The following is a 19102-nucleotide window of genomic DNA, read 5'->3' as shown; positions in this document are numbered from 1 at the left end:
ATGAAGACTCCAAAAGGACGATCGACCAATAGCAGACCCCGATAGAACCCTGGCTTCGTTGAGTTAAGCAAAGTTGCAGTACATTTAGAAGCCAGCGTGGACTTTGGTGGTCTTTATTAATATTCAAAATCGTCTTCAAAATCCCTGCAAACCCTACCTAATGGACTTTCAGCTTGGCCCCAAAGGTAACACCCTTCTTTGGGAGACCTCGGCAACGACGCGCATATGCAAGTTGTCACTCGCTTCCTTTGAAATCAGCCCTCCCTACGCATCGACTAGGAACAGATCGTTGAGCTTGACCCAACAGTTGTCGTTCCACAATCTTGCTAATGCAGAGCCTGGTAGACTTTACTGTGGCTTTTTTTGATTCCACTGCTTTCCAGACTACTAATTCCCTGCCTCCCCCTTGACTCGAAACCCACTGACAACTTTCTCACGATGACTTTGCTACCACTCTGCATCGGGTGCGGTCTCGCCGCCCTCATCCTCACCAGGATCATCTCATCCGTAACAGAAAGGAGACGATGCCAAGCGGAAGCAGTACGGCTAGGCTGCAAGCCAGCGCCGGTTATACCCAAGAAGGGGTTATTTGGACTGACCCGATTTCTGGATTATCTAAAGGCGATGCGCGATGAGCGGAGCCCACAGCAGTTTGTGATGGCAATGAATGAGCTGGGCACGACAGGAGAAGTCCACACTGCTCGGCTCGAAGGTAATCTTGGCCCTCTGTGTTGAGCCACTGATGGAGAGGATTTTGCATTCTGACATAGACAGTGTTGGGCTCCGAAGTGCTGGTGACACGGGATCCAGAGAATGTGAAGGCCATATTCGTAACCCATGCTTCAAACTTTGAGATCGGTGCCTCTAGGTAAGTCTCTGTGAAAATCCCGTCTGCTCGGGACGCACTTCTGAGTAGCAAGACCCACCTGAGGCGACCCTTGCTGTGTATTCGTTTTGGACCCCGATCTTGGGTAAACATGTCTGACATGGGAAGTCTATAGGGCCGGGTGTTTCGAGCCATTGTTGGGCTTGGGAATATTTACTCAGCGTGGTGAACCTTGGCGTCACTCCCGGGCGCTTCTACGGCCACAATTTGCGCGTGACCAAATAGCGGACATGGATCTTGAAGAGAGGCATGTCGATGCCTTGTCCGCTGTGCTAAAGACGGGATCCGATGGCTGGACCGATGCCGTCGACCTCCAGCCCATGTTCTTGAAGATGACGCTTGAAGTGATGACGGAGTTTCTTTACGGGCATCTGCCGCCACAGATAGGCCAGAAAACAGATGCTCCTGATACAGAGGAGTTCGGATCTCACTTCGATGCTGGGAAAGCTTATCTGGGCACTAGGCTGGCTCTGGGGAAGTGGCACTGGCTCGTCCATCCGCCGGCGTTCTCTCGTCATTGCAAGAAGGTTCACGAGTACGCAGATTACTTTGTGAGAGCAAAGCTGCAACATGGATCAACAAATTTTGCAACGAAACCGGTATCCCGAGAGCCTACAACGAAAGGCAAGTTTGTGTTGATAGACGAGATAGCTAAGCATACCAACAACGCTCTGGAAATTCGTAATGAGACACTGAACGTACTGAGCGCCGGTCGGGACACCACTGCGTCGTTGCTGAGTTGGATTTTCTACTTCCTTTCGCGTTCCCCTCGAGTGTTCCACCAGCTCCGCGCAACAGTGCTGGCCGAGATTGGAGCCGACGCTGCCAGCATCGAGTTCACCAAGCTAAGATCATGTCAATATCTGCAACATTGCGTCAACGAATCTTTGCGCATGACCGGCATTGTGCCAACGATGCAGCGAGAGAGCCTCGAAGATACAGTCTTACCCCGCGGCGGCGGTCCAAACGGCTCGGAGCCCATCTTCCTTCCAAAGGGTCAACAGGTCTTGATATCGATCTACGCTATGCAGCAGCGTTGCGATATATGGGGAGACGACCCCGAGGTGTTCAGACCGGAGCGTTGGGAGGGTCGGAAGGCTGGGTTTGAGTTTATTCCGTTTGGCGGCGGGCCCCGGAAATGCGTAGGTCGTGAGTCAGCTCCTTTTGACCCCTTTCGCGGTCGAAGCATTTGCTGAACATTGACTTAGAACAAATGGCCCTCACTGAGGCTTCGGTATGTTACATACCGCTCTTCTACATAGTAGTACCGCCCCTCGGATCACCAGACATGTTCCAAGAAGACGTGTTCTGCCTTCCAGAAGCTCCTCAAGCTACGTCTTGTATTGTAATTCACCCGGTCACGAAAACATACTGACTCCGTAACTTTCAAATAGTACACCGTCGTACGCCTCCTTCAGAGATTCGACAAGCTGGAAAACTGTGAGCCACCAGGGCGAATCAGACTCCAGTATGCTCTTTCGGTTCGCAGCGGAACAGGAGCAGTCGTCAGGCTCCACGAAGCAGAGTCGAAATGAATGTCCTCCCCCTCCACATCGTCGAAGCTCAGATGCCGTTTCTTTGGATCGGATCTTGCAGGGGAGCACATCATTCCTGCCCGGGCGAAGAACGATAGAGAGATGAGACTGGTCCGGGAGGCCTCGACGTCTACAGCGTTCGAAAATGTTAGAGGAAGCACATATGACTCCACTGAGACGTTGGTGTATCCCATCGTCTGGCGCCTGGGGGTTCAATAAAACTTGGCGTCCCTCACCAAAAATCTATAGACATGGTGTTGCTTCTAGATATAAAAAACTCCTTTCAACAGGTAACAAGTCTAAATGCCCATGGATAAAGTTTATGAAAAGTAAATAATTTTAAGATCTAATATCGAAATTAGATTCGACTCTCGAAGGGTGAAAATACTTTAATCTAAGATTTATTTAAAATTATAAGATCGATTTTTTTTTTACGTTATTAAAGATCGTAAATTAAGCTCTATAATTTAAAAAATTTAATAGAAAATATAGAAGTTATATTAAAAGTAGATTTTTAAAAAGTAGATTTTTAGTAAATCGAGTTAAAGAAATTATTTTTAAATAAATTTTCCTTAAATTTATAAGAAATTAAATCTAATAGTTATTATAATAGTTTTTTAATATAATTTTTTCTACTAGTTTTATTTCTTATTTTCTATAATTCTTACGATTTTATTATTTTTTAACGAAAGAGATTAATAGATTCGAATCGAGAATAAAATAAAATTATTTCAAATCTTAATAAAATTATTACTACTCTACTATCTAAGCTTATATTAAAAGAGTATTTTTAGAAGAGTATATAAGTTTTTAATAAAAGATATTTGAATTTTTAATCTTTTAAAAAAAATTAAATTAAATTTTTAATCTTTAATATTATTAGAACGTATAGACTAGATTCTAGAATTTAAAAGAAAAACTTTAAAATTTGAATAGAAAAAAATAAGTTATTTTTAATTTAACTAATATATATTTTTATTTTTATTAAAACTATCGAGCGAACTTTTAATAAATAATATTTGAATTTCTTATCTTTAAAGAAATATAAGATTAATTTTAAACTTCTTACGTTATTAAAAAGCGTATATTAAACTCTATAAATTTAGAAAGTATTAAAAGATTTAATAGAAAATAAAAAAGCTATTCTAAGTTTAAATATTATATATATATACTTTTAATAGAATATCTCGAGAGAGCTAGTAAGCTAACTATTAGTATATATAAAAGAATAAGATAGAAATAATTTAAAAAATCTTGAATTTATATATATAGTTAATTATAAATTTAAATTCGTTACGCTCTTTAATTAAATCGACTAAGTTAGTTCGATAGTTCTTTCGCCTCTTCTTATTAAAAATTAGATATATATTATTTATAAATAAAATGACTTTTTTATTTTCTATTAAAGTTTTAAAATTTCTTTTTTAAATTCTAAAGCGTAAATTGCGCTATTTAATGCTAAAAGAATTATAAAATTTAATTTTATAATTATTAAAAAGCAAGAAGCTTAAATATCGTTTATTAAAGTTCGCTTATTAAAGTTCGATCGATAGTCTTAATTAAAAAATAGATATATATTATTTAATTTTAGAATAACTTTTTTATTTTCTATTAAATTTTTAAGATTTTCTATTTAGATTATAGAACGTAATATACGCTTTTAGATAAAAAAAGAATTATTAAATTTAGTCTTATAGATATTTAAAGATAAAAAATTTAAATATCGCTTATTAAAGTTCGCTCGACAGCTTTAATTAAAAGAAATAATTATAAATTTAATTTATAGACCTTTACTCGTTAAGAAATAATATAATATAATTTATAAATATAATCTAGTAAAAAGATATTAAGTAATTATATATCTACGAGTAAAGGCCTATGAATTAAATTCATAATCATTTTTTTAATTAGGGCTATCGAGTAAATAGGTAAGCGATCTTTAGTGAGCGATATTTGAATTTCTTACCTTTGAAGAACTATAAGATCAAATTTTAAGATTCTATTCTTCTCTAAAAGCCCACATTCCGTTCTATAATTTAAAAAAATAATTTCAAAATTTTAATAGAAAATAAAAAAGTTATTCTAAAATTAAATAATGTATACCCATTTTTTGATCAGGGCTGTTCGGCTGTCGAGCGATCTTTGGTGAGCGAACTTTGATAAGCGATATTTGAATTTCTTACGCTTTAATGATTATAAGACTAAACTTAAGAATTTATATTTTATCTAAAAGCCTACATTTTATTCTATAATTTAAAAAAAAAAATCGAAATTTTAATAGAAAATAAAAAAGTTATTCTATATGTTAATAACGTATATCTATTTTTTTAATAGTTGCGAATGCTAATTTATTTACCCGCGATAACTTAGTCGATCTAATTAAAGAGCGTAGTAATCTTAAATTTATAATTAGCTATATATATAAATCTAAGATTTTTAAGCTTAGCTCTATCTTATTCTATTATATATACTAATAATATAGATATATATACTATTAAGTTTACGCTAGTAGTTCTAAAAATAGCTTTTAGAATATTAACTTATATAGTTTAATTAAAAAGCGTAACGAACTTCAATTTATAATTAAGAATATATATATAAATTTAAGATATTTTAACTTAATTCTATCTTATTCTTTTATATATATTAATAAAACGATATATAATAATTTTATATATAATAATTTTATATACTATAAAGCTTTATAAACTTCTTAAGATATATTTATTTTATCGTTATTTATCTATTAATATATATAATAAAGTTAAATTAATAATTTTAATAGTAAGTTTCTAATTAAATTAAAGAATTAAATTAATTAATAATATTATCTATTAAATTTATCTATTAAATATATATATTAATATACTTATTAGTAAGTAGCTCTTTTCGAGACTAGTCTTTAGAATTAATAAAGAAAGTATATATGAATTAATAAATCCTATTAGACGTCGACGAAGCCATTTTCTAGTCTCTCGTATTCATTATTCGAGAAGTGTTTTTAGGGGAGCCTCGGACTTTAAGGGCCGAACTGCGCATATATCAGCTAGCGGGGATATTCCGCAGAGTCCAATTGCTAGAGGCTATCTGAGCAACTCGAATATACCCTAAGCCTCACATTGTAAGACTCAAATTTCGGTGCACTGACATGAAGCCCTGTCAAGGCCCTGAGGCCCTACCCTGCCAAGACCCTACCCTGCTAAGGCCCCCCTGTCCTTATCGCGATATCACACCCCCCAGCAACACCTTAATAACAGCCACACGTATCATAATAGGGCACCCCTACATAATACCCTCCACGTAGAAATCACCCTGATCGACGATTTTCCGAGGTGATAAAAATAGGGTGTTGGGCCAGTAGAGCTACACTTCTAGCGAGTACGCTCGAGAGACCGTGCTCTAGAAGAATATTACTTTTCTTGCCTGGTGCGGTACCGAAGTGACGAGATAGTAAAGTACCCGAGCAGCACTCGATACTTGACGTTACGGAATCCGCTCGGGGCAATCAGCTCTGAGGCTAGCCTCAGAGCCTTGAGCGTAACCAGCAATTCGTTTCTAGCGGGCCGACCTTACTGGCTAGTAGATTATAATACTTAAAGATACGCGAAGTATAGCGCTTTATATACGAATACGCTCTATAAGATTTAAATAGATAATATAAAAGTTAATTAGCAACTCAGCTAAAAAAGGCTGGTCCCGGAGGTGTCTACGCTTGACAGCCAGACACCCTGGATCTAAATACTTGCCCCCGCAGGGCCTTCGCAGGGCCTCCGTAGGGGCCGCTACCCACCTTAATTAATTTTAAAATATATTAAGAATAATAGTTATAATAGATAAAAAGTAATATTAATAAGATGAAACGAAATAAAATAAAATTATTAGATATTATTAGTATATATAATAGAATAAGATAGAGCTAAGTTAAAAAATCTTAAATTTATATATATAGCTAATTATAAATTTAAGTTCGCTACGCTTTTTAATTAGATATCGCGAGTAAATAAATTAACGTCCGCAATTATTAAAATCTCTTTTTCTACTTTTAATCTTTTAATAACTTTACTATTTTCTATTAAAATCTAATATTTTTTTTTCAAATTATAGAGCGTACTTTACGCTTTTTAAAAATTTAAAAATTTAAAAATTCAGTCTTATATTTCTTTAAAGGAAAGGGTATTTAATTATCGCGTATTAAAGTTCGCTTATTATATTTACTCGATAGTAGCCCTTATTAAAAAAAAATTAATATACGTTATTTAAATTTAAAATAATTTTTTAATTTTCTATTAAAAATTTTCGATTTTTCTTTTAAATTATAGAAAGTAACTCGTAGATTTTAATAAATTAAAAGTTAAAAGATTTCGTCTTATTATTATTTAATAGCGAAATTTTCAAATATCGCTTATTATATTTACTCGATAGTTCTAATAAAAAAATAGATTATAAATTTAATTTATAGGCCTAAACTCGTATATAATATTAAAAAGATAGCTTTTTATAAAATAGTTTAGAAAATATATATTAAATAGTTAGTAATCTTTCTTTTAATTAATAATACTTATAAAAAATAATTCTAATAATTAAGAGAGAAAGTTACATCTATAATTCGAGAAACTAGCTCGAGATTTTAAATTTATCGAGTACGCTACTTATATCTAGAGCTATCTCGAGTCGATTTTATAACTTTTAATTTCGAATACTATCTTATACTACTCGAATACTATATTCGATATCGAATAGATTTTATTATTAAAAAAATTTAAAATTTAGAATCTTAATTACGATAAAAGAACTTTTAAAATATATTTCTTAATATTATTTTAAATCTAATCTCGAAATTAAGCGATTTAAATAATTTTCTCGCGAGAATATTATCGATAGCGATCTTAAGGTATTTTATATATTATTATTTATTACGAGCGTACCCTTAACACATTACTCAGCCCTCAGCCCTATGGCTAGCGGGTCTTGGCGGAGATATTCTCTATTATATTATATCTTCTTCCCATCTATATAGTTCGATATCTTAGTTATCTTATTTAATATATCTATATTAATATTATATCTATATTAGTTCTAATACTATAATTAAGATTAACTAGTTTATTTCATTTATATTAGTAAATAAATTTAAAGAAACGCACTAATAAAGGCTTTAATAAGAAATTAAGTTAAGCTATTATATCTCTAGATAAATCTATTAGATAGATAAATTAATTTTAAAGAGTCTAAATAAGATAGCGAAACGGCCTCGATAAATAGTAGTTAAGGGATAAAGAAGATATTAGATCATTTATATAGCTAGCGAATCGAAAGAAATAGTCAATACTATTTTATATTTTTATATTTAAAATATATACTAGTAACATCACTTATAACTTTATATATTATAACGTTTAAGGTTTTTAATAAGACTCTAATTAGATAAAAAACGGCCGAGTTATAGCTAATTTAAGATATTATTCTCCGAAATTTCTCTATATATAACTTCTCTATAAGATAAAAAACCCTTTAAACGGAGTAAATATACTCGAAAAACCACTATTTAAAGTACTTATAGTCTTTTTAACGCTTTAAATAATTAAGAAATAAGTATATTAAACTCTTATAAAGAAATAATTTATCTTAGACTTTATAGTAAAAAAATTTATTCTTAATATTAAATAATTTTAACGCGTTTTCGAGAAACTTTACTACTCTTTAGTATATCTAATATTCTTAATATCTATTCTTTCGAAGTATTTAAACTCCTCTTTACTTTATTTTAAATCTTCTTTTTCTCTTTTTTATAATAAAATCTAATATCGAAAGAATAGATTAAATTAAGATCTTATTTAAATAAATTAAGTTTTAATAAATATTAGTTCTATTAGATAATATAGCTAACGAGTTTAATTTAATAAAAATATCTTAAAATATCGCTAATATTTTATAATTATAATATTAGATTAAGTATTAATTTAACGAATTTATAATTATATTAAATAAGATTTATTAGAAGCGAGATAATTTTTAAAAAATTATTACTCGATATTATATCGCTATAATAAAAAAGAATTAAGCTATAAATGATTTATTTTAGATCTATAAAATAATCGAGAAGATAAATTAACTAGTCTAAGACTTTTAGAAGAATATAACTTTTCTATAGCGAAAAGTTAATAATCTTAATTTATAATCTATAAAAGACTTATAACTATTTTTAATTAAGAAGGAATATACGTCTAGATAATTAAAAGAAAAATTAATTAAAATCTTAGATTTATCTCTATTTATCGATAATATTAACTCTATCTAGAACGATTAGTTTTTTAGAATAGAATAGAAATTTAAGATTAATAGCGATTATTATCTTATTAAGAACTTTAAGATAATCTATATAGTCTTATAACTCGGCGATAAGACTATATAATATATAATATATAGAAGACTTCGAAACTTTATTAATTTATACTAGTCTTCTATTAAGATTATAGATAAATTAGCTAATATTTATAAGAATTTAGATCGATGTAGTAATATATTACATAATATGTATACTCTATAGTAAAAGACTTAATCCTTTATCGACTTCTATTTAGATCTTATTCGATTAGATATTATTCTTAATATTAACGAAATTCTTATATTAAAGAATTATCTTTCTAAGAAATTAAGAAAGAAATTAAGAGAGTTATAATAGATTATAGAAGATTTTACTATTTTAAAGATTATAAAAGAATATCTTCGAAAGTTAAATAATTTATAATATATTAAGTATAAGAATTTTAAGTTTATAAAGATTATTATTAAGTTAATTATAATATAAATATTAACGATAATACTCGCGGTTAATATATATCTTATACTTATTATCGAGTCTAATTTAAATATAATTACTACGCTTTTAAATATTATAATTAATTTAAAGTTAAAAAAATTAATATACTATAATTATAATAAGAAAGATTACTATCGAAAGAATTATATAATAATTACTTAAATCGAGGTTAATAAAAAAGCGTTTAAGAAAGTATAACTCTACGTGATAGAAATAGATAAAGAATTCGAAATTAATAACGTTGATATTATGAATAGCGACGATTTTTTTTTAGATTCGAGAAACGAATAGCCTCTTTTAAAGTTACGATAAGAGGTATTTATAAAGTGTACTTAATAGATACTTCTAATAACGTCTTAGTATATCGTTCTTTTCGTATATAAGTTACGCTTTTCTTATAAGAGAGAATTTATCTACTTAAGAACTCTCTTATAAATAGTAAATATATCGATATTTATATAATTATAAACGAGTTCTTAATTCTAGTAATATATAAAGTCTTATATCTAAAATACTCTTACTATTATAATCTAAATTATTAAGAGATTATAACGGCTAGATCGTAAAATAATTAATTATATACTATTTACTCTCTACGATAATAGTAAAAAACCATTAAAAAGAAATATATTTAATACTAATTATATTATTAAAATATAATATAATAGTTAGAAAATTTTAGATAAATAAATATAAGATAGTTCTTAATATATTATAAGATAAGATATTCTTTCTACTCGATCGATATAATTATAATAATAATTAGATATTAATAATAAACGAACTCTCCTTTCTATTAACTTCGAAGCTTCGACTACTTATATTATCTATTCCTTTATCTATTATATTAAAACGATAAAGCTCTCTCTTACTTATCTACGATAATGAGATTAATTCAAATATCTTTTTATTAAATAAGAACGAGAATAGTAAAAAGCCTAAGTTTATTAATATTGCTAAGATTAATATAGCGGCTTACTATTAACTAGTCTATAAAAAAGATAATAAACTATTTATATTAATAATAAATGAAATCTATAATAATCTATTAATATTATATACGTCTCTTACTATATAGATAGCTCGCGGACCTTATATATCGATTAATAAATTCTATTCTACGACTTAGAAAAGAAATATAAAAGATATTATAATTTTAACTATCTTATTTAGATTAATAATATCGATAAGATTAGTTCTAAAAAGATAAAACGTAAATTACCTTTAAAATATTACGATTATCTAGATATTTTCGATAAAATCAAAATAAATATACTTTCTCTATACCGTTTTTATAATTATAAACTAAAATTTAATAATAGCTTTGATAAAATGAAATTTTTAAAAAGTAAAATCTATTTAATATTAGAATATAAATTAGAATAGATAAAGAAGTATCTAAATGAATATCTAAAGAAGGAATTTATAATATTAAACTATATAATATTTATCTTATTTATTTTATTCGCAAAAAAGTTAAATAGAGAGTTACGTTTTTATATAGACTATCGAAAGCTAAACGCTATTATTAAAAGAAATTAATACTTAATTCTATTAATAGATAAGATTTTAATAAGAATTTAGAGATATAAATATCTTACTCGATTAGATATTATAATCGCGTTTAATAAACTATATATATATCCCGATAGCGAGAATTTTACTACTTTTATTACCTCCCTTAAAGTATATAAGTATTAGATTCTCTCCTTCGATCTAACTAATAACTCGGCTATATATTAATAATATATAAATAATATTCTATTCGAATATCTAAATAACTTCTACTAGGTCTATCTCGATAATATACTTATTTATAATAAGATAAAAAAGAAATACGTCCAATACGTTAGATAGATTCTCTAGAAATTAAAGAATATCGGCCTTTAGATAGATATTCTTAAATACGAATTCTACGTCTAGAAAACTAAATTTCTAGGCCTACTAATATCTATAGATAGATTATAAATAAATCTTATTAAAATCTAGGCTATTATCGAGTAAATTATATCTATTAATCTTAAAGAGATATAAACCTTTATCGAATTTTATAATTTTTATTAGCGATTTATTAGAGATTTCTCTAAAATAGTTAAATCTATAGTAAAACTTATAATAAAGAAAATTATATTTAATTAGTTTTTAATATATTAAGAGATCTTTTACTTTCTTAAAATCGTCGTTATTAAAGCTTTAATTCTATATTATTTCGATAGAATAAAAAAGATTATTTTAGAGATTAACTCTTTCGACTATATTAATAAAGATATTCTTTTCTAATATAATAATAAGAAAGTATTTTACTTAATAGCTTTCTATAGTAAAAATCTAATCTTAGTCGAGTATAATTATTAGATCTACGATAAGAAATTATTAATAATTATTCGCTATCTAGAATATTAGCGCTTTAAACTAGAATATATAAATATCTCTATTAAAATCTTTATTAATTATAAAAAACTAATATATTTTATTAAGAGAAGAAATCTTAGTTAACGCTAGACTCGATATTTAAATATATTATTAAAATTTAATATAAAGATTATTTATCGATCTAGACCTTAGAATGTTAAGGTTAATATACTTATATAAATAATTAAATATAAATTAATCGATTTCGAGAACGAATAATTACGTTAATAGTATTAAATAATCTTTATCTCTAATCGATTGAAATTAGATAGCGAATATATCGATATATATATAATCGATAACTCTATTTACTATAAAGTAGTAGAGGCTAATAAGAAAAATGAATATTATATAAAAATTCGTAAGGCTATCGTCGAAAATAAGAATAAGTTTTAAGAGATTACTCTTAGTAAATACTTTATATAAGATAAAGTACTTTACTATAAAGATCGTTTATAAGTATTCAATAATATATATATCGATATTATCTGAGAGATATATAATTAATTATTCTACGATTATCTCGAAGTAATACGTATTTATAAATTACTTAAGAGAGAATACTATTAACGAGATATAAGAACTATTATAGTTATCTACGTTAAGAATTACTATATCTATTAGAGAATTAAGATATCTTATAATCGAGAGTATAATTTACTATAGTCTCTATTAATTTTATAAAAACGATAATAAGATATATCGATCGACTTCGTTATAGACTTATCTATATTTAACGATTATAACGCTATTTAAGTAATAATGAATTAATTTATTAAGAAACATTATTACGTAGCTTATTTCGATATTAATAACAATACTATTATTAAAAAGATAATTAACTTACTACTTAAGAAAGTATTCTACTTATATAATCTATCGATCTTAATAATATTAAATCGAGGCTCTTAATTTATAACTATTATATAAAAATCTTTTTATAAAAAATTAGATATTATAGTTAAATTATTAATAATCTTTTATTCTAAAATTAATAAATAGATTAAATAAGCGAATTAGAATATAGAGCGTTATTTTTAAATATATTATAACTATATATAGAACGACTAGATAAGATAATTATCTATTATCGAGTTCGTCGATAATAATATTATCTTATTAATTACTAGTATCTTATCTTTTCTTATAAATAAGAGATTTTATTCTTAAATAACTTTTAGTTTAAATATTATTAACTATAAGATTATATATAAATATCTTAATACTATTTAGACGAAGAATATTACGAATTATATAAAATAAGTTTTTAAGTATATTTAAAGTAATATAGATTGTATTTAGAAGGCTATAATTATATAAGTTAATAAATATTAATAAAAGATTACTTTTTAAATAGACGATAAGGTCTTTCTAAGTAATAAGAATATTATCTTTAATCGCTCTTTCTATAAATTAGATTATAAGAGACTTAATTTATTTAAGATTATAAATCTTATAAGAATCTTATATTATCTAAAACTTCCGCCAACTATAAGAATCTATAATATCTTTTATCTTAATCTCTTAAATCTTATAATAAATAACCCCTTATTAGATTAGATAAACTCTCCGCTAAAGTATATTATTATTAATAATCGAATTAAGTAAGTTATTAAAGAAATACTTATTTTTAAATTAATTTATAATTATTTTAAGTATAAAGTTAAATAGAAAGATCTTAATAATAATCTCGTTTAATATAATATAAACGGCGGTAAATTCGAAAATTATCAAAATCTAATAGACGACTTTTATAAGCGATATTTCGAAGAGCCTTATCTATAAAGAATTAACTAATAAAATTTCGAAACTATCTCGAATATTTTATTTTTAATTAAATTAAAATCGTTCGATATCTTTATAATAGCCTTATTTTTTTAAAGCTGAGAATCGATTCCTTAGGTCTATATTAATCGAAAATTATATTATATATAGCCTTCCGCGTAGGATCCCCTTACTAATTAATACTTAAGTATCTTTTAAAGCTATAATACGTTACCTATAAATCTCACTATCGCCGTCGATAGTCTTTATCGATATCGGTTATATAATACCTCACGAAGAAACTCACTTAATATTAAATTAGGATTTTTAGCGCCTGCGGCTCGGTTCGATTTAGAAGCCCTCGACTAATTACGTCGTATTATTCTATCAATATTCTATCCGCTTAGATATAGATTCGAAAATTATTATTATTTACCTCTACGTCTATAGACCTTATTTTCATTATATTACACCGATTTCCTTCTAGTTAAACTCTTTATATACGTCTAAATTATAACTAATAATATCGTTATAGTATAACTAAGAAGAGCTACTATTATTATTAATATCGTTTTTAGAGAAAGATATTATATTAAAAGATTCTAGATATAGTTATTTCTTTATTACTTTTATTATTTTTTAAGCGTTAAGCGTATATATATATCTATTTTTCTATCTTTCCACTCATTAATTATAGGATATAATTTAATAAAAGGAGAGAGTAGTATTACGAGCGTATCCTTAATATACCCCTCAGCCCTATGGCTAGCGGGCCTTGGCGGAGACATCCCCTATTATATTATACCTCCTTTCTATCTATATAGTTCGATATCTTAGTTATCTTATTCAATATATCTATATTAATATTATATCTATATCGATTCTAATATTATTAATAACTAAGAATATTAATATATTAATAATTCTTAATATTTTAAAGTCTTAAGTAATATTATTTTATATCTCGATAACTTTAAAAGTTATTAATTAAATCTTAAGAGCTTAATAGTAATTAGAGTTACTCGAGTACGCTAAAATAGCACGAGTGCTATAAGTAATATATATTATTCCTATACGCCCTAGACTATTCTATACTATTAGGGCTAGATTCCTTAAATTGCTAATATATATTTCTTTATATTTCTTATATTCGTGTAAAAATCTATATTAATTTAATATATATGAAAAATCTTAAAGATTATTAGATTTCAAATATGATGTGTTTCTCGTATAAGATACTCATACTCCTACTAATCGCCCGTAAGAATCTATGAGTCACCCAAGTCGCCTTTGCCAGCCTTAGTCCATACAGGTTGTCTCTTCTCCACGTTCAGCTAAGTCTATTGATCCGCTGCGAAGATTAACGCAAGATTAGCAGATCCCATCACCTTAGCATTTCAAGAATCTCCGCTTCCAACCTAAAGTGCGAGTCCTGCTCGCTGAATATAGCGTGCTGCGTGACCTCCCTCGAATCCTCTTGCCTCACAGCTCTAGCTTTGTTCACATAGAAAATGTAGGATGGCAGAAAACGCGTCCCGTCAAAACGGCAAGTGGGAAATCGTACCGGTACCGAAATCGTACCCTGCGCCGTACTTTCCACCACATGAGTCCCTCTAGTAATGGGATCCGTGAAGATCTGCCTAGGCAGGCGCTGCTCCGACTCGTCTACTCCACTAACGCAGTGATTAGAGAGGGAGAGTTCAACATGCCTATTCTCATCACCAGCGATTACGTACTAGCAATACCTACGGAACTGAAATTCGGGAGCTCGGAAGCAGAAATCACACTTGCAGTCGAGGCACCCCTCCAAACGTGTGTCCCCTTCCGAGATGCATTTTCCACAGTGCATGCACCGCAGGACCGTGAATGCGAGCCATACTGGATTTTCTCCGGGAAATGAAATGAGTGGCATGAGAGCTTCGACTTCAGGATTCGTGGCAAATTGTTCCATTAGATGGGCATAGCACTTTGGCCTTGACAAATCGTTCAGTCGGTATAAGTATCTTTTATTCAGGTCCAAATCGAGGGTGGTATACCGACGTATCCAAGGAATCCTAGCTAGCGAGCGCACAAACCATTCGGCAGGCTTGTTTCGTGGATCATCAAGATAACGAACTTGGTCGGCGCTATAGCGCGTTTTACCCTGCGATGTCTTACATAGGGCACATGTTGTTGATAGACTGCTCTGTGAGATGCCAACCTTGCGGAGGCGGCGAGCAAGGACATATCGTGCGCAAATGTTAAGATCTGCGCGGTCGACCTCTATAAGCCTGCGAAAGTGGCGATTAACGCTTCGAAGGCATACTCTGGAGACAACGTCAAGATGCACAGTAATGGTAGATAGAATACACGTCGGTAGTTGATTTAGAGATCGGTAGCACTTCTCTGGATCTGATAGCGACGTTGGTGCTGATGCGCTCGTTGTTGGTTCGACTAACGTTGATGAAGAAGCATACGAGACGGTCTCGGCAAGTGTCGGAGGATTTTCATGTTGACGGTAACGGCGCTGAGCTGTGTCCATTATCAAAGCTGATAGACGAGGTACGCTCACTGTAATGCAAAGCTCATTATCGCTTGAGTCTTTGCGACATTGAAGGTGTGACGTATGTCTCTTCAAGGGGATAGACTGTGAAATCTTCATGCCAAGTACTCGATAGAATAGGGTGAAGCTCTGATTGAGCAAGTTTGCTGACTTTGTGTCCGAGAATCTCAGAGGATCAAGCACATAGGGGCAAAATCCACAAATACCTCTGAACTATATATACGGTTAGTTCCTTTTGAGCGAAGGGTTTGTGGTTTGAATCCCTACCTTGTGTTAGACAATGTCGAAGTATCGGCACGATGCTTTGTAATTGCTATCATTAGGCAAAGGCTATAGGTATGCCATTATTGTCGATATGCTTAGCTGCATATAGAGTACAGAGATTCTCGACTTTTGACACCTGCCTTTGCCTCAACAGCTTCCCGTCCAGCAAGCCTGAACCTCTACGAGATAAACATTCTTCTCCGTTTGTCGAACTCGTTCCTACCTCAACGAAAAAAGCGCGAACTAGATTACGCATGAAGGAGGTAAGGGTCAACGTGGTCGAATGGTTTATTCTGCTGAGCTCGATTATTCAGGCTTTCAACCACCTTCAACTCTTCATCGCAAGTCTTTCAGTTGGTCGCCTTTGCTTTAATACTCTTTCGATCTGGGCTCTTCACCTTCTTGATCTTCTCCGTTGTCATTTGACTGGATCGTCCTTTCCCCTGTTCTTATAAAAAGCGCTTCAACTTCTCTTTCCGTTCTAGAAGTCTGTGTTTTGATTTCCTCGCGTCGGTCGAGGAACAAAGTGCTCGTTTCTCTTTGTCAATGATTATCAATATTGAGTCCTGTATAGAAGGTAGCAATAGCAGAAGAATGGTTGGCCGTAACGGGGCAAGACAATGTTTCGGCTGTTTGGAAGTCACAAAGCAGGTAATTGATCTGGCAACAGCGTCAGCCTGCCAGTCCGGTCTACGTAGAAAGATTCGATCGAGAGTACATAATCAACAAACAAACTAAGAGATCATACTGACGATTAACACCAAGAACATCGAAATGTTTTTCACGTGTGTTATCGTGCTGTTTGTGGGAGTAATGCCTTGGTGTAAGACCATTGCACTGGATGGATGATAAAATGCTGACCTACATGCGTGCTCGTAGCTGCATTTGCAGACGATACACCATGGCACTATGCTTTGGGAGGGATCTGGGGCCTAATTGCCATGATAATGGCAACACTTGCGGTGCTTGTGGCTGGGCATGCCCTCATCAGCCGAGTCTTGCGCTTCGTTTTCGGCCGTCCTGCTCCTATGTCCACCCTGGACAGTATCCAAGAGAGCCTAGATTGGCAATTTAAAATTGCAATGGCCAGCGATGAGAAATTGGCCCTTTGGCGGCGTGAGGATTGTCGTGCCCGGCTACTAGAAATTGAAAATCGTTTAAACAAGGGGCCATATCGGCCGTGGTACAAGAGGGTCTTGCGCCATCAAACAGCCCTCCATCGCCCCCCGCCTTGTCCTCCGCTGACTGCTCCCCCGCCCCGTCGCCCCCATCTCCGGCTCCGGCTCCGTCGCCGACTTTCACCTTTCTTCTCGCCACCGACTTCGTCCACTAAGCCTGGACCTGGACCCCTCCACGACGGACGAACTTGTAGCGTGGCGGCGCCAACTATTTGGGGACGCGGAGACTTAGACAAGGCGGGAATGCCTGGATCGAGGATGTGCATTTTCTAGGTTACGAGGGCGTGTTGAGGTGAAAAACTTGGGGCATTGAGGGCGAAGACATGTATTGTTGTAGGAAGTAGTTTTACGATGAAACAAGTATGAGTCATGGTCCGCCGCGAGAAATGGTCGTAAAGAATAGCAAGAGCCAGAAGCGCCTTACGCTCCCGTATACGCCAATCATTGCTCCTCGTCGGCGTGAGAGCAGCTCAATATAGTCTATCCTAGCCTCTGTCTGACGATTTTTGGTGATGCCCCGCTCATTCACAACAAGTCTCTCCGCTTGATAAGAAGGATACGAGGGTATGTATGGGAGAGCAACATGACGGATCGACTCAATGGAGGCAAAAGCATTCTTTTTGGCAGGAGATAGACGTGTGGGTCGACTCAAGAACTTCATATCCAGACTGATTTCCGTTCAACAATTTCCAAGAGCCTCAAAGTCGACATCCCTCTATGAATCAGTTCCAAATTGCCGTCAGCCCTGATTACGTCGCGGACACTACAGGACTCAGCGACGAGACGAATGTTGAGCACGCGACCGTTCCCTCTCTAGCTTCTGCTTTCGTAGTCGTTCCTCAGACGCTGCTGCCGCTGCTGCCTTCTTGGCTTTTTGCTGATCTTTTGCTCTTCGTTTGTAAGTAACTCTTTTGTTGACTATCGCTCATTTGGCGCCATTCACTTTCCGAAACACCTGGAGTCCTAATGGCAAAATTGGTCAGCAAAATCGATGGAAGCAAGCATAGTGTAACTACACACGGTGTGAAGCGAAGACTTACCGATCCTTTCGACTAACGGCGGCCTCGTGGTTTCTGGCCTCTTTCGCAACAACATCATTCGCGACTTGCATTAGCGAGCCATCAAGCTTTTGATAACAGCTGTTCAGATTGGCTGTTTGTCTCCTGCCTTTGTCGGACGATATCTCGAGAACCTCTGTGCGCCAAACATACGAATTGAAGTTCTTGACAACTTCGATCATTTCTGGAGAAATTTCTTTTAACAGTGCTTGGAGAGGAACTTGCAACGTGGCTTTTGTATGGGCGCTAAGCTTTTGAGCTCCTCGGCAGCACTCGCGGCAGGAATGTTGTACTTACCCCTTGTATTTCCCATTAGAGCTAGGGCTGTATTTTACGCTCATCAGGTTTCTAGGGACTGTCTCCGGCGTATGCTCTTGAGCTGCGAGCCAACGCTTGGTCGCAGAGATCTCACGTTCAGCGTTCGGGGCTGTGCTTGAAACTTTTGAGTAAGATCTCGAGATGAAGCTGGGAATGGTCGTATTCTGAGAAGATGATAAGGCACCGAATGCCGCTGCGCAAGGACGAAGCATTGTAAGTTGGCTGCGCTTGAGGCGATGATGCAGTCGGTAACATTGGATGTTGTTCTTCGGCTCAAGTCAGTCGGTGCGAACTGGCCAGGCAGCTCAGGTCTAGATGTCCAGGC

At 32.3% G+C, this 19102-nt stretch overlaps 2 protein-coding genes across 2 annotated transcripts; one reads left to right on the top strand and one right to left on the bottom strand.

Annotated features, from left to right (window-relative positions):
- Positions 1–438: 438 nt before the first annotated feature.
- Positions 439–2421, top strand: HO133_006104 (uncharacterized protein; the record flags this gene model as incomplete). Its single annotated transcript, XM_037297006.1, has 5 exons — positions 439–712; positions 775–868; positions 1002–2035; positions 2095–2120; positions 2281–2421. 5 exons carry the CDS (start codon positions 439–441, stop codon positions 2419–2421), a joined length of 1569 nt encoding a protein of 522 aa, XP_037147580.1.
- Positions 2422–18173: 15752 nt separating this feature from the next.
- Positions 18174–18641, bottom strand: HO133_006103 (uncharacterized protein; the record flags this gene model as incomplete). The annotated part of the gene is made up of 2 exons (XM_037297005.1): positions 18174–18291; positions 18442–18641. The coding sequence occupies 2 exons, from the start codon at positions 18639–18641 to the stop codon at positions 18174–18176; spliced, it is 318 nt and encodes a 105-aa protein (XP_037147579.1).
- Between the last annotated feature and the right edge of the window lie 461 nt (positions 18642–19102).

This window comes from Letharia lupina (assembly GCF_014066315.1).
Source record: "Letharia lupina isolate WasteWater1 chromosome Unknown contig_23, whole genome shotgun sequence".
NCBI lineage: Eukaryota > Fungi > Ascomycota > Lecanoromycetes > Lecanorales > Parmeliaceae > Letharia > Letharia lupina.
This window is presented reverse-complemented; position numbering and strand designations above follow the sequence as displayed.